The following is a 15,294-nucleotide window of genomic DNA, read 5'->3' as shown; positions in this document are numbered from 1 at the left end:
AGGCTGCTATAACAAAAATATAATAGCCTGGGTGGCTTAAACAACAAGTGTTTATTTCTCACAGTTCTGGAGGCTATAGACATCCAAGATCAAGGCGCTGGCAAATGTGGTGTGTGGCAAGGGCCAGCTTCCTCAGAGACCATCTTCTCACCATAACCTCACATGGTGGAAAGGGCGTGAGAGCTCTCTGGGGCTCCACCCTCATAACCCAATCACCTCCCAAAGGCCCCACGTCCTAACACTACCATAGTGGGGGTGAGCCTTTCAACACAGGAATTTGGGGGGGACACAAACATTCAGTCTCTAATAACAGCCCTCTGATGAAATGATGCTGTGGTTAAATGAGTTCTGGGCCAATTTGTAAAAGCCTCAGGACAGGTCTGACCCTCACAGACCTAGGGAGGGGCCAACCGGAAGGCACCAAAGATCCACATGATCCTCTGTCTTCATGGAATGGCATGTGTGGATTCACATGCAGCTCATTTATGTGCGATGTCCTTAACAGCTAATGGCACGTGCTTATCTCACGAGGAAGAACATTTTTCCTATTTCATAATCTGAGAAAACAAGACTCAAAAAGGGTGACTAGGTTGAGGTCACCCAGCCAGGAAATGACAGAGCTGGGATCCACAGGCCACCGTCTGAGGCCAGCCTCCTTCCCAGCTGCTGGGCGCATACTCCTGTGCACGTGGATGCCTTGTGGTCAGGGACGTATGGTGCAGCCGACAGACAGGACCCTGGGTAGAGAAGCCCAGGCACTCGGGGAGCCTGCAGCCAAATTTGGGCCAAGTAGGTGACGGGGGTTGGGGGGGCAGGAGGCTCTTTCCTACCAGCTAGTGGTAGAGCAGATGACCTGGGAGGGGCTGGGGGCCCAACCCTTGTGATAACCGTAACTCTCAGTGAGTGAGCACTTGGACTGTGCTGGGCTTTATGGCCCATCTTCATCAATTCATTTGAATCCTTTCATGTCCCCGTGAGGTGGGTACCATTCTGATTTTACAGATCCCAAAGGGCTAAAAAATAGGCCTTAGCTCCTGTAGCTGGGTTAAAGCAGAATCAGATTTCAGATCATGTGTATGAGTCGACAGCCAGTGCCTTTAACTACTCCCTACCCTACATGTGTGCCAGGCATGTGCTGTTTGTCTCCACATGCATACAGTGCCCCTGCTCACCCTGGTGCCATCAGTGATCGCTCTAGAAAGAGACCTAGGGGATGGCTTGGCTGCAGTTTCTTTCTTTCTTTCTTTCTTTTTTTTTTTTTTTTGAGACAGGGTCTCGCTTTGTTGCCCAGGCTGGAGTATAGTGGCATGCTTATGGCTCACCGCAGCCTCGACCTCCTGGGCCCAAGCCATCCTCCCAACTCAGCCTCCCAAGTTAGGACTACAGGCACACACTACTATGCCTGGCTAATTTTGTATTTTTTGGTAGAGACAGGGTTTTACCATGTTGCCCAGGCTGGTCTTGAACTCCTGGCCTCCCAAAGTGCTGGGATTGCAGGTGTGAGCCACCGTGCCCGGCCTGGCTGCATTTTTTGATCTACAACTGAATCTTAGACTATGATGATTTATTTTCCTTCTGGTGTCCCAAATGCCCATTCGACTCCCGAGGAGCCACTGAATTGTTAATTCAATGCTGAGAAAAGCCCCTCTACCATTCTTACATGCATCAGGTGTGTGTACTGGAAAGGGGATGGGTCGGGGGTCTCAGTGGAAGCAGCCCAGCTGAGGAGACACTGCCTTAGGGGCTCAGGTAATAAAGATCTGCCTGGTAGAAGATGGGTCATGATGCCTGCAGCCAGGGCTGTGGGCCCCCTTGTTTACATGCTTGGGAAAAGGTCCCTCAGAGGAGGCAGTGTCTTTCTTGCTTCCATGTATTATAGTTTATTAACTTTCTTTTTCACGCTCACTGGGGTTAAGGTGCGGAAGGCATTTCACAGGGAGTCTTAAAACCAAATTAGGATTGCCAGGTAAAGGCTGCACAAGGAAAATGCCTTATCTCTGAAGCCCAGAGCTGGCAGGGGAGGGCATGACCCAGGGACTCCACCCTCCTGCAAAGGGAAAGGGCATGCTGGAGAGGCATGGGGACCCACTCCAGCTCGCTCTGGGTGCTGTCTGTAGTTCTGGAAGCTTGGTGGAGGATTTCCTGCTCAACTTAGAGGGTGGGCCAATGGGGCCAGGCCGGGGGAAGGTGAGGGTTGGAAGGCAGAAGGAAGTGACAAAGGCCACCTCAGCACAGCAGTGAGAGGAGCTGAGGCCAAGGGAGGCAGTCACACATCCTAGCTCTGCAAGACCTCCAAGATGGCCCGGAGGATGGCAGCAGCTGCCACTGCCCCAGGGTCTGGCTGCTCCAGCCGTGCTGAGCTGATATAACTGGCTCTTCCGGCTCCAGCTTCCATATTCTTGGTGGCCTCGGCTGCAGCTTCGGCACTCTGGGGGATGGGGTGTGGGAGCAGGTTCAAGGGCAGATCACCAGGCCGCCTCCTTCCTGCCATGGGCAGAACGTCTCTGCCGTGCAGCCTGGCCCTGCACGCCCTTGCCCTGGCTCTGCCAGCACCCTCTGCTCTGTCACCAAATGGAAAGTCACTTCTCATCTACTTCCAGCAGGGAAAAGGGTCACCATTCACTGAGGCCCTGTCACATCCCAGGCAGTGTGCGGGGCTCTACATATTTCCTTAGCCACATAACCACCTTCTGAGATAGGTGCTCATCTCCATTGTACAGAGAAGGAAACTGCGGTCCAGGAAGGTTATTAACTTGCTCAGGGTCACATGGAGACAGGAGTCTGCTGGCTAGAAGCCTGTCTCCCCAGGTGGCTGGGCCCAGCCTCACTCACCTTGACTGCTTTGGTCAGGACTTGTAACAGATCAGCTCCTGGGCTCTTCCAGGCTTGGAGCTCCTGCCCTGCTGCCCACAGAGAATCCAGCTGGACAAGGTGAAGGAAAGGGGGCTGAGCACGGGCTCTGCAACCGAGGGTGCTCTTTAGACTTACAGGGCCAAAAGGAGAAAGGTCTGGGGCCACAGCCTGAGTACATACCATAGTCCTGTCCCCTGGGGCAGCCTTGCCATACCTGGCAGGGAAAGAGAGTGAAAGACGCTCACCATAGGGAACCAAGGGAATCACTCTGAGGGTTGGGCTAGGGCCTGGCAGGGCGCAGATGTCACCAACCACCTCCCCCAGCCCATCCCTGGTCTGATGCACAGCGCTCTGGCTCACTTCTGCATGGCTTCCAGGCCGGCATCCATGGCAGCAGACCAGGCTGGGAGGCTGGTCTTGGCCTTCAGGGGCTGTGCAGCCGCAGTCAGGAACAGGCCATAGAGCTGGGGAAGATGACAACACTGAGCATGTGGTGCTGGCCTGGACCCCAGCCAGCCCAGCCACCTCCCTGTCAGCCCTTCAGCCCCCAGGCACCCACCGCCCCAGATGAGCCTCCCATCTTCTCCAGGAGCAGGACAGACAACTTGGAGAGCAGCTGGGCAGGGCTGGCAGGGGGTGGGCCCTCCTTCAGCCACTCCTGGATTGCTGCAGGCAGAGAGAGATGGGGAGGAATTCAGAGATCCTCCCTCCATCTGCCAGACTTCCAGCCAGCACCAATGAAGGCTGGAAAAGGCCGACAGGGAAGTGGAATGAAGGCTTCCCAAGATCCCTTTCCACATCCAGTGTGCAGTCTGGAGAGGGGCTGGGCTGCGTAACCGAAAGGGGCCTGGGGAGGTGAGGCCTGCCCCGAAGCCCTCCACTTGACGCTCTGTACTCTGCTCCCTGGCTTGGTTTTTTTCTCCTTAGCCCTTTGTGCTAACATCCTCTGTGTTTTACTGATTTATCTGGTTGACTGTCTTCCACCCAGAACATAAGCCATGAGGGCAGTGATTTCTGTCTGCTCTGTTCACTACTGTATCCACAGCTGAGAGCAGTGCCTGCCCCAGGGCAGGCACCAAATACCTTTTCCTCGAATGAATGATGCTGGACAGTTAAGAGCTTTTCACTGGTCTGGGTAAACTGAGAAAAATAAGGACAACAGAATAAGTTCGCCTTGAGTTGTAAGTTATTCACTGTGAAGGATTTCATTTAATTCTAAGATAACAACCTCATACATTTGTGGTGTTAAGAAGGTCCCTGTCGGCCAGGTGTGGTGGCTCATGCCTGTAATCTCAGCACTTTGGGAGGCCAAGGCGAGCGGATGGCTTGAGGTGGGGAGTTAGAGACCAGCCTGGCCAACATGGCGAGACCCCGTCTCCACTAAAAACACAACAATTAGCCAGGCGTGGTGGCGCATGCCTGTTATCTCAGCTAGTCAGGAGGCTGAGGCAGGAAAATCACTTGAACCCGGGGGGCGGAGACTGCAGTGAGCCAAGATCACACCATTGCATACTCCAGCCTAGCGACAGAGTGAGATTCCTTCTAAAAAAAAAAAAAAAAAAAAAAGAAGGTCCCTGCCTTCAGGGAAACAAGTGGAAGGGGGGCTAAGGTTTTGTGAATGACCTCACTTGGCAAAGTCCCTGGCACCAACCTCTGGCCGCACGGCTGTGGGTAGTGCCACAGTCGCCGTCACCAGCAGCCCGGTCCAGGGCATTCAGGTGTTCCTCCAGGCCCAGGAGGGTGCTGCACACCCGTTCCAGCACCAGCGCCATCCGCTTCGAGGCTGAGCCTAGAAAGGGAGGATGCTGAAGAACAGGCCCACCGGGCCCTTCTCACAACCACACTTGACTATGGTGGGAGATGTGGGTGCCAGGGCCCCTACCCGCCCCACCGTATACTCCTGCATCCTTTGGGAAGCCTGTCCCTTCCCCAAAGGCAGGGGTTGGTACCTCCTGCAGCAGTGGAATCAGGGGCCTCCTGGGGCTCGGCAGGGGCTACCCGGCTCCGCTTCCGCCCAGTAATGGAGACTGCAGCCACGTTAGGCCAGGCTGCTGCAGTGGTTTCAGCATCTAAGGGCAGCAAGATAACTCTCTTAGACACGGCTGTCCAGCCAGGGATTCAGCAGGGCTTGGACCCTCCCATCCTGACCCTGGTGGCCTGGCTTTCTCAGCAGCCCTGGAGGAAGGGAGTCCACCTCGACAAGCATGGACTGAATGCCTACTGTGTACAGGGGTATGGAGAGAGGGTCCCTGGGAAAGGGTCAGGCCTCTCTGAGGAGGATCCTAATACCAACTCCTTCTAGTCCAGTGAGAGCTGGAGAAGGCTGGAGAAGCCCAGGAAGAGCCTTCTTCACAGGCTCCAGAGCCCTGATTGTCATGGTCAGCCCTGACGGGGTCTCCAAGTCTCCCTGGCTCCTTCCAGTTACAAGGAGCCCTGGCTTGGGTGACCCCAGGTTCCAAGTCTCACCTATCAGTTTCAGGAGAGGCTCATCCACCAGCAGGAGGGTGAGAGAAATGCCAGGCATCTCCAGTGCTGACATGAAGGTGCCCACCAGGGCACGGGCAATCTTCACCCCGCGGCCCTCTGCAATACCAGAGTGTGGCAGTCCAAAAGGGAAAAATGGGCATCAGGGAAAGAAAACAACAGAAAAGCAAGGACCTTGGAAGCTGGGGCTCTGAGGTCGGGAGGGAGATGTCTTGATTTCCTCCTGGCAGGCATCCCTCAATAACCCCACAAATGACCATGTTCCCTGGAGGTGTCCTCTACGTCGGGGAAGATAAGTAATTACAGGTCTCATTTACTCAGTTCGTGCCAGGTGCTGGGCGCTGTGTTGAGTGTCTTACATATGTTTAATCTCACTTAATCCTCAAAACAATGGTATAAAGCAGGTACCATTATTATTACCCCCAATTTGCAGACAAGAAAACAAACAGAGGCTCAAGGTATCCGGCAATTAGGTGGCAGAGAGACGATTTAACTCAGGCTTATCTGACGCACAGTCCGTGTTCTCTGCCATCACAAGACCCTCCCTCAGCCCTTTCCAAAGGGCTGTAGGATCCCCTTCCCAGTGCATGGCTCACCCAGGGAGCGGACGGTAGCGTCGGCTATGATGCCCAGTTCCAGGAATGACAGGCCACCCAGGTTGTTGACCATCATCACAACTGAGGAGCCTGCGGGTAGACATGACACCCCAGGTGAGACCCTCTGGGCATCTCCTCCCCAGAGGTGTAGGAGGGGTTGGGAGACGCGGGCGAGAAGCTACCCACCGGGCTGCACAGGCACATGGGACGCGTTGGTGGTGTTTGTCATGTGGTCGAGCATGAGTTTCACAATCTCATCGGCGGTTGCCATCTGTCAGAGGGAGCCAGGAATGAGCTGCATCTGGGGGGCCTTGGCCTTAGGGCGGCCTGTGCCAGAGGGACCACCTACCTTTATCCGGCGCACACCAGCTTCCCCGTGGATCCCTGCGGATAGATGTGGTCACTGCTGACCCACTCAAGGCCTGGGGATTTGCTCATCGTTTTTATCAAGGACTCACACAGTGCTGGACTCACACAGTAAGTGGGCGGGAGTGGGGGATGGAAATGGACAGAATAATGAAAAACACGATCTCTGTTCTCTGGGAGCTTGTGGCCTGGTGGTGGAGATAGCTTTAACTAGAGATAGTTAAGGAGGAAGCACAGGCGAGGAAAGAAAGCTTTGCAGCCAGGTGATCTTTGAACAGCCGTTGAAAGAAGGGTGTATTCTGGCAGGGACAGGAGGACCTGAGAATGGCAGGCAAAGGCTAGGAGGTGGGCAGTGCACAGAGCTCCACATGGCCAAAGCCGTGGGTATAGACAGCAAAGCAGGTAGAAATCAGGCAGGTTGGGCCAGGCTGGGCCTCAAATGACCAGGTAAAAATACTAAGACCACCTGGGGAGAGGACCAGGTTGATGGCTCTAAGGGTATGCAAGGTGGGCAAAGTCCAGGGCCAAGGAGCAGGCAGGGCTGGGATGGATGGCCACAAGCTTACCCAGGCCCAGCTCCACCTCGTCGGCTGAGAGCTCGAAGGTGGGTTTGGAACCAGGGACGCTGCAGGAGGATAAGCTCACCCCCAGGGTACCTATGAGAAACAAGGCATGAAGGGATGACTGTTCCACTCTTAGCACTGGGCATCAGGAAGGGTGGCAGCAGCATCTCAGAGGCCCTGCCCACAGGTACCCTCTTCTCTGAGAAAGGCTGCCAGACTCTCCACCTCAGCCATGGTACCCAGGGCCACCAGTCCCCAGGAGCTCCCCCAGGGATACATTCCCTAGACCCCTGGGGAATAACCTGGGGAGCACCGCTAGGCAGCCAACAGGAACCTGCTCCTCGTCCCAGGGCTGTCCAACCTTCCCCACTCTCTTCCCCAGCTCCCAGGCCAGCACTCACCCATGGCCTTGGTGACCACGTTCACCTGCTTTGCGATCTCCTCCAGCCCCACACCAGCCTCAGCCAGAGCACCTGCCACCTGCAGCCACAAAGAGGTAAAAGCCCCAGGGGGGAGGGTATCACTGTACCATGTGGGGTGGAAGACAGGCAGGGGATGAATTTCTTGTTGGGAAGGGGGAACCTCAGGATTTCCACACTCAACCTGGCCCATCATATTTAGGGCAGAAGAGCAAACTCCCCTCATTCACAGTGTACCTGCCAGGAATCTTCAAGAATTCCAGTCTGTTGGAGTCAGAAGAGACTTTACAAATGGGGAAATGGACCCAGAGAGGGGCGGTGACTTGTCCAATGTCACACAGCCAGTGGGTGGCCAGTTTCCCAACTCTAGAGTTCCAGAGTTCTCTCTCCCATAGCCTTGCTATTTTGGGCCACTTTACCCATCTATCCATCCATCCATCCACCCAATTTTTACCAAGCATCTAGTATATGCTGAAAAGGAAAAAAGGCGACTAAGTCACAGTCTCCACCTTCAAGAACTCACAGCCTGGGGAGAGGCTAGGGAAGCAGATACCCATAAATTGAAAATTTATGTGAGGTGGTAATTACAGTGATGGAGTCCACACTAGGACTGGCTGCCAACCAGCTCAGGGTAGTGGGGAGATGGAGATCAGGGAGAGCCTTCCAGGTGGGGAGACATCAGAGCTGGGCCTCTGTAGAATGGTAGGAGTTAGCCAGGCCAAAAGGAGGCTGGACAAGGAAAGAATTTTCCAGGTCACAGACACTGCATAAGCAAAGCCAGAGATGATCCATAGCCTGGCAGGTACAGGAGCTGGTGTGAATAGACCATAAGAGGAAGGCAGGGATGGCTGGGCGCGGTGGCTCACGCTCGTCATCCCAGCACTTTGGGAGGCCGAGGCGGGCAGATCACTTGAGGTCAGGAGTTCGAGGCCAGCCTGGCCAACATGGTGAAACCACATCTCTACTAAAAATACAAAAATTAGCCGGGCGTGGTGGCCGGTGCCTTGTAATCCCAGCTACTCGGGAGGCTGAGGAAGGAGAATCACTTAAACCTGGGCAGCGGAGATTGCAGTGAGCCAAGATCGCGCCACTGCATTCCAGCCTGGGCAACAGAGTGAGACTCTGCCTCAAAAAATAAATAAATAAATAAAAAATAAATAAAAGAAAATAAAAAAAAGAGGAAGGCAGGGATGATGGGAGATGAAGGTGGGGAGTCAGGGAGCTACGGTGAGGGCTTGTATTGATTCTAGGCACCCAAGAAGGCTTTCAGTGGATGAATAACCTAGTCAGATACACATTTTAAAAAGACACCTCTGGCAGTAGTGTGGAGAATGGATGAGCAAGGCCAGAAGGCAGGAAGCAGGCAGGGGAGCCCAGTGAGGAGGTGGCTGCAGCCATCAGGCATGAGTAGATGACCCCTGAACCAAGGCAAAGCAGGAGGGCGGGGTCTGAGGAGGATGTGTGTTGTACATTTGGGAGGAGAAGCACCAGGACCGGGCAACTGATTGGGTGTGGAGAAGAGAAGGGGACGAGTCTGGGAAAATGCCTGTATCTGGGCTTAGGTAGCTGAGGGGATGGCGGGGCCTTCTGAGATCAGGGAACACTGGAGAAAAAGAACTAGCTTCTTGGGGAAGGGCTGGAAAGGTCCAGTTACTGGGTGCTGCCAGGCAAGGGAAGGCTGGAAAGGGCTGGCCAGTCTCCACGTCCCCGGTGGAAGCCCACCTTGTGTATAAGCACTGTGCCGCACAGCCCCCGCCGGCCTGCCTTCTTCAGGACAGTGAAGGCGCTGTCGTCCCCAATCACCACCATCTCCACCGGGATGCCTTCAGCCCGGGCCTGCTCCCGGGCCAGGCCGAAGTTGAGCCGATCCCCAGTGTAGTTCTTCACGATAAGGAGCGTCCCCACTGCGGGAGCAGCCGGCAGGGCTCAGTGTGCTTACTGTGCCCTCCCTGCCGCAGCCCCTCCTGCATGCCAGGCTTACCTGTGCCGGCCTGGGCCACGGCCCTGATGGCTGCCAGGATGCTGCCCACTGCCGGGGAGGTGAACACAGCTCCCGCGATGACCCCAGTCAGCATCCCCTTCCCTATGAAACCTGGAGGTGGAAGGAGTGGAGTGAGCATGCTGGGTGGGACTCGCGCCTGTAGTCACTGGGGCTTCCCACACTCCGGGGGTCATGGTTTGGTGAGCCCTACTGTGTGCTTGGTGCTCAAAGATCCCCCAGGTCTTCACATGGCTGACTCCTTCTTAGGAGGCATCTTAGAGAGACCTTCTGTGACCTCCCAGCCTGAAGCAGTCACCAGCTCCCTCCCCAGGGACTCACTGTTCCTTTGCCCCATTTTACTGTCTTTACTAAGTCACTTAGCACCCTCTGAAATGATCTCATTTACTTTCGTGTTTACTTGGTTATTGTCTGTCTCCCCTAAGTAGAATATAAGCTCCACGAGGGCAGGGACCTTGCCTGTCTGGTATCCCTAGTGCCCAGTACAGCGCCAGGTACACAGTGGGCTCATGAGTGTTTGCCAAATGAATGGATTTTGCTGAAGGAAGACAGGAAGCAGAGAAATGACGCGCATCCTAGTCCCTGCCCTCCAGCAGCCCTCAAGGAGAGTCTGCGTCCCTGGCTCCACACAGGAAAGAAGCCAGGACAATCCACACGTGGGACACAGCAGGTGGGAATTCAGAAGAGGGGTGCTGCTCTAGGCTGGAAGAGTCAGGAAGCCTTCATGGAATCGGGGTGGGTCTGCTGGGCTTGGAGGGTCCAGAAGATTCATGGAATCACTGACTCTCAGAGCTAGAAGGACTTGAGAGATTGTTTGGCCCAACTTCGTAGATTTGTAGATGTAGAAACAGATTCAGAGAGGCCATGATGGGCCCCTGATCCCAGCCGGAGGGAGTGGGAGAGTGGGAAGTACCCCAGTTCCTGATTCTGGGCTGAGCTCCAACCTGCACTTCATGGCAGCACTAAGGATCCCCCAGGAGGCCCTGTCCATTCCACTAGTACCCCCTGCCCCACCCCAGGATACTCACCAGCATGGGCAGGCTCATGGCCAGAGCCCCCACCCGACAGCAGTGCCACCCGGCCCTTGAGGCTGTCCAGGTCAGAACGGAGGGCCACGCGGTGGCCCTGCAAGAGCTGCAGGTTGGGGTTGCAGGCCACCAGGCCAGCAAGAGCGTCATCAGCACAGCCAGCCACCGAGTTCACCAGCTTCTTGGAGGTCTGCAAGGGAGGAGTGAGAAGGAGGTCAGAATGTGGTCAGTACAGATACCCCCATCCTGCGCAGCCACACTGCTGTGGTGTAGACCCCTCTCCCGCATCCACCTAGGAACTCCAGGAGCACAGGACTTCCTTGAGTTGGGCGACATCTTAGGTGGGTATTTCTGTGAGTTTTCAGTAATGTGTGACTTTCTATTCAGTACCTAATTTATGAAGTGTCTTGCACCATACCTTCAATTTATTCTGAAAAAATGGCTGCAATACAAAGAAAATGGGGGAGTGGTTGCCTGCAGTGTAAAATATTTTAATAAAACTGGGGCCCAACACCTTCTTCTGTCAAAAGGAAGAAAAGCCTCAGGCTGAGGCTCCTATGCTGGGGGAGGAGCTGAGCAGGTTCCACAGCCACCGCTGCTCCCTGGTGCTCCAACTCGGGGCAAACATTTCCCCAGCCTCTTGGTATGCCAGGCCCAGCGCTAGACACTATGTGTAGAGATAACAGCTCAGGTGCAGTGGCTCATGCCTGTAATCCCAGCACTTTGGGAGGCTGAGGCAGGCAGATCGCCTGAGTCCAAGACTTTGAGACCGGCCTGGGCAACATGATGAGACTCCATCTGTACAAAAAATATGAAAAATGATCCAGGCATGGTGGTGCATGCCTGGAGTCCCACTACTTGGAAGGCTGAGGTGGGAGGATCACTTGAACCTGGGAGGTCATGGCTGCAGTAAGCTGTCATCGTGCCACTGCACTCCAGCCTAGGTGACAGAGTGAGACTCCATCTCGGAAATAAAAAAAGAGATAACAATGCTGTTCCTGCCCTCAGTGGAAACACAGCAGAGGTCACAGCCATATGCAGTGGGCACTGCTACACGAGGAGCGCACGTGCACCATGGGAGCATAGAGGAGGGGCCGCAGCCTCCCGAGGGGCCTGGAGGTCTCTGGGAAGGATAAGCAGGACCGGGGTAGGGAAAAGGGGGCAGGAGACACGGGAGGAGGGAAAAGGGAGGCTCTTCCAGCCAGAGGGGGAGCATAAGCCAAGGCCTGGATGAGTGAATAGTGTGGTGGTGCCAGGAAGCACGGGTGACCAGCAGGAAGGGGTGGGGAGGAGAGGACTGGCCACAGGCAGCCTCAGGAGGGGTTGTGGACAGGCTGGTGGAGGGTTACAGAGCAGTGCCGCCAGGCTTGGCTGAGTGGATACAGGGTGCAGACAGAAGTGAGTAGCGTGGGGGCCAGAATGGAGTGTGGCTTGAGCTCTGCTGTTACAGGGACTTGGGTTCAAATCCCACTTCTGCCTCTCATTAGCTGCAGGAACTCAGGGAAAATACATCATTGTCGGGAGCTAAAATTCTTCCTCTGTAAAATAGGGATTTACTAGAACAGAGTATATGCCCATGATATAGTGGAAACTCAATCAAATGAAGCTACTCCCTTTTTCAAACAGGCTGTGAAAAGCCAGAGTCTGCTGAACAAGGGCTGCAGCCCCTGGCTTTGTCCTGAAGACAGAGTGAGACTGGGGCCCAATGTGGACTCAGAGGGCTGGGCTCCCACCGCCACCTGGTGGCCCGGTGGGAACCTGCAGCTGAGCCAGGTCCTGGCAAGGTGAACTTCCGGCTGTGGCTTCTTCCTGAGCTTGCTAGCACCAGCTCCTTTGTACAAAATTTGGCTCTGCTGCCTCCCTGCCAACCTGTCCTGCATCCAGCCAGGGCCAGGGCTAAGCCACCTGCTTCAGAGTAGCCTAGGTCTGTAGGGAGCAAGAAGAACAATAAGATTGATTCCATTTGCTGAGCAGTGACTAAGAGCCAGGCCTAGTTCTAAGTGTTTTTGAGCATGTCTCATTTAATCTTCCCAACAGGCCGGGTGCGGTAGCTCATGCCTATAATCCCAGAACTTTGGGAGGCCAAGGCGGGTGGATCACCTGAGGTTGGGAGTTCGAGACTAGCCTGACCAACATGGAGAAACCCCATTTCTACTAAAAATACAAAATTAGCTGGGCATGGTGGCACATGCCCGTAATTCCAGCTACTCGGGAGGGTGAGGCAGGAGAATTGCTTGAACCTGGGAGGCGGAGGTTGTGGTGAGCTGAGATTGCGCCATTGCACTCCAGCCTGGGCAACAAGAGCAAAACTCCGTCTCAAAAAAAAAAAACCAAACTAAAACAAAACAAAACTTCCCAACAGCCCTACGGAGGAAAGATGAGCCCAGTGAGGAAACTGAGGCACAGTTAAACTATTTTGCCCAAGGTCACACAGCCAGCAGGTGTCCAGGTCTGCCTGGCTCCAAAGCTGGTTCCCTTTTGGCCATATCATGCTGCTTTCTCGAGGGGCTGGAGGGAAGTGGAGGGTGACAGAGGTTACCCTAGAAAGGACATGGGTTTGTGGCTCTCAGAGCCTACCAGGGACTGGAACACACAATGAAGTTGTGAGTTGGCCTCACTCCAAGCCCAGCCTCCAGCAGCACTACCCTCCAAGAAAGTGGCCTGCTCCCCATCTTGATAATCTGTCTTTTACAGAGCCAGAAGAGGGTTTAGGGACCAGTGCTATCCCTGGTTTCAGTGGCCTGAAAGGATGGAAAAGGAAAGGAAGTCAAGTGAGGCCTCCAGGACTCTGCTTGATCAACACCACACAACCACTGGAGGTAGGCCTTAATTTGCCTTATAATGCAGATGAAATAAAAGAGGCGCAGAGAGGTCTGTAAAAGGTCATGCAGCTGGTCAGTGGCAGGCTGAAATTTGAATCCAGATATGTTCAAGGCTTGTTTTGGTTCAAATCAGTGGGCCTGGAGCAAAGCCCAGGGACATGGCCAGCCTCCCACACTGTAGATCCCAGCTCCAGACCGGCCCACATAAGCCCCAAGGTTAGGAACGGTCACATGGTCATTCTTCACGATTCCTTCTGTGACCGGTACAGTGTCCATTACAGAGCAGGTAACTGTTACTGTTTTACTCTGAATGCAAGACCCAGATAAGGGGCAGAGTGGCTCTGAAGGGACTCAAGAGGCTGCAGCCCCAGGCCTGGCTGGGACCAGCAGCCTCCAGGAAACAAAGAAAAGCAGGGATCAGACCCTGGGAGAGAGGATGACCCTCTCTCTTCACCCGTGAGCCTCAGGAGGCAATAGCATCTCTCAGTCAAAGTGTAAGGAGCTTTAGCTTGCCCAAGGCTGGGATCCTGCTTTGAGACCATGCTGCCATTCCCCTGTCCCGGCCCTGTATGACTCACCATGGTGTGGAGGCTCTGAAACAGGCGGAGTTCACACCGTTGCACTGAGCTGCTGGAGGATGGACAATCCTGTGCTACCTGGGTCTGAGTACAGTGGAGGCAGCAGCAGCACCTGCAGGAGTGGGTAACGATACAAGCTGCGGAAGGAACTCGCAGTCGACTGGCACAATCACGCCTTCAGCACCCTAGTAATTAGGGAGCTGCCCCAGACTTCGGTCCAAGTCCAAACTCTAGTACATGGGCTACGGATGGAGAAGAGTGTGGGGCTGACCAAGGTTCATGCCTGCACTTCACTGCCAGAAGACAGATCAATCCATGTCAAGCACAGGTCTGCCTTTATGTCCGGGAACAGCACCCACTTCATCACTAAAGGACAGTGATCCTCAGAATAACTATCTTTTACACGGGCATCACATGCAGCGAAAAAGTTAACAAAGCTCGTCACACGCTTGCCCTCACTGGCCTTGGCACCAAAAGGGAAGGGAATGGGGGGAGCTAGCCAGGTTTGTGACCCATTTTACTTCTGGGAAACAGACTCAGAGAGCTCTAGGGACTTGTCCAAGGTAATACAGGTAACAGCCAGAATCTAAACCAATGTCTAGTTTTTCTACAGAGTGTGTTTTTACTACTGATAATTCAGTGCCTCCAAAGTCAGGCAGAGTCTCTGCTATGGGAAAGGCAAGATATAAACCACGATGACTTTCTAGCTTTTCCTCAGTTCAGCCTGGTTCAGCAGCGTGTTGGCCTCTGTGTGGGTGCACAATAGGAAGAATCAACATAGCTCTGCCTCAGCCTACTTGGGGTTGTGGGGAGGGTCTTAGGTAAACCAATTCCTCCCTAAGCCTCAGCTTTCTCATCTGTAAAATGGGGGTTGGCTCCTCTCTGGCATTCTGCGAGTGTGCCAAGCCACGTGGTATTCCTCTTGTTCCCGGGGAGCCTGTTTGATGTGGGGTACCCTGGAGGCTGCAGGGCTGACTGCTCTCCTGGCTCATTAAGGTTCCCTACGGAGAAATATTGGTTTTGTGTTTGAGGTTCGAATTTGTAGAGCAATAGGAGCACTAATAACGTTGGGCAAGCAGACAGGTGGGCCCTTTGAAGTCTGAAGAATCAACGCGCAAAAGGGAGGAGGTGAGCAGGTGGTCGTTCAAACGTCAGGCGAGGGCACAGCTGGATCTGGAGGAACTGAGACAGTGAAAGGAAGGCAGGCAAGGTTCTAGTCTGGGATGTGCACGAATCGCGGTCTCCCTTCCCTCTCTAGGCCTCCGCAGTCCTTCCCGTTCCCAAAGGAGGAACAGCCCGAGGGCTCCTGGAGCAACGGAAGGAGGACTGGATGCGGGGAAGGGCAAAGGGCGCGGAACAGGGTGGGGAGTCTGCGAGCGAGCTCGGAGGACACTGGCGCACCTCCCCCGCCGGCTCACGGCCGCATCCGCCACATCCGAAGGCGCCGCGACTTCCCGGAGACCCCGAAGCGTGCGCTCTCATCCGGGTCCTGCGGGCGCTGGCGGAAAGAGGCGAGGCGGCGCCTCCGGGGGCGGGGCCTCCTTCGGTTGGCGGCCTCGGGCTTCGGGAGTCCTCCAAGAGGCCAG

General features: G+C 54.8%; 2 protein-coding genes across 5 annotated transcripts in view; one reads left to right on the top strand and one right to left on the bottom strand.

The window, feature by feature from the left end:
- The window catches only part of TKFC (triokinase and FMN cyclase), a 19,921-nt gene extending 4,650 nt beyond the window's left edge, over positions 1-15,271 (bottom strand). Inside the window, exons 1-18 of one of the 4 annotated variants that reach the window (XM_034932721.3) lie at positions 15,110-15,238; positions 13,709-13,820; positions 10,309-10,498; positions 9,263-9,373; positions 9,004-9,185; positions 7,264-7,342; positions 6,866-6,955; positions 6,283-6,317; positions 6,120-6,204; positions 5,934-6,023; positions 5,320-5,436; positions 4,803-4,922; positions 4,505-4,642; positions 3,413-3,519; positions 3,214-3,317; positions 3,034-3,067; positions 2,833-2,922; positions 33-768 (exon numbers count right to left, since the gene is read on the bottom strand). In XM_034932721.3, the coding sequence (XP_034788612.3) occupies positions 586-768; positions 2,833-2,922; positions 3,034-3,067; positions 3,214-3,317; positions 3,413-3,519; positions 4,505-4,642; positions 4,803-4,922; positions 5,320-5,436; positions 5,934-6,023; positions 6,120-6,204; positions 6,283-6,317; positions 6,866-6,955; positions 7,264-7,342; positions 9,004-9,185; positions 9,263-9,373; positions 10,309-10,498; positions 13,709-13,711 (1,758 nt within the window). In that variant the 5' untranslated portion in view covers positions 13,712-13,820; positions 15,110-15,238 and the 3' untranslated portion in view covers positions 33-585. Of the gene's footprint in view, positions 1-32; positions 769-1,856; positions 2,485-2,832; positions 2,923-3,033; positions 3,068-3,213; positions 3,318-3,412; positions 3,520-4,504; positions 4,643-4,802; positions 4,923-5,319; positions 5,437-5,933; positions 6,024-6,119; positions 6,205-6,282; positions 6,318-6,865; positions 6,956-7,263; positions 7,343-9,003; positions 9,186-9,262; positions 9,374-10,308; positions 10,499-13,708; positions 13,821-15,109 lie in introns of those variants that run through there. The other 3 variants (XM_003828444.7, XM_008953850.7, XM_055094392.2) reach the window with 3 other exon arrangements.
- Positions 15,159-15,294, top strand: part of DDB1 (damage specific DNA binding protein 1) — a 33,702-nt gene continuing 33,566 nt past the window's right edge. The window contains exon 1 of the mRNA XM_034932715.3: positions 15,159-15,294. The gene's annotated coding sequence lies outside the window, so the exon portion shown is untranslated.

Source organism: Pan paniscus, chromosome 9, assembly GCF_029289425.2.
Source record: "Pan paniscus chromosome 9, NHGRI_mPanPan1-v2.0_pri, whole genome shotgun sequence".
In the NCBI taxonomy this organism is placed as follows: domain Eukaryota; kingdom Metazoa; phylum Chordata; class Mammalia; order Primates; family Hominidae; genus Pan; species Pan paniscus.
The sequence above is the reverse complement of the archived record's forward strand: the minus strand, read 5'-3'. Positions and strand labels throughout refer to the sequence as shown.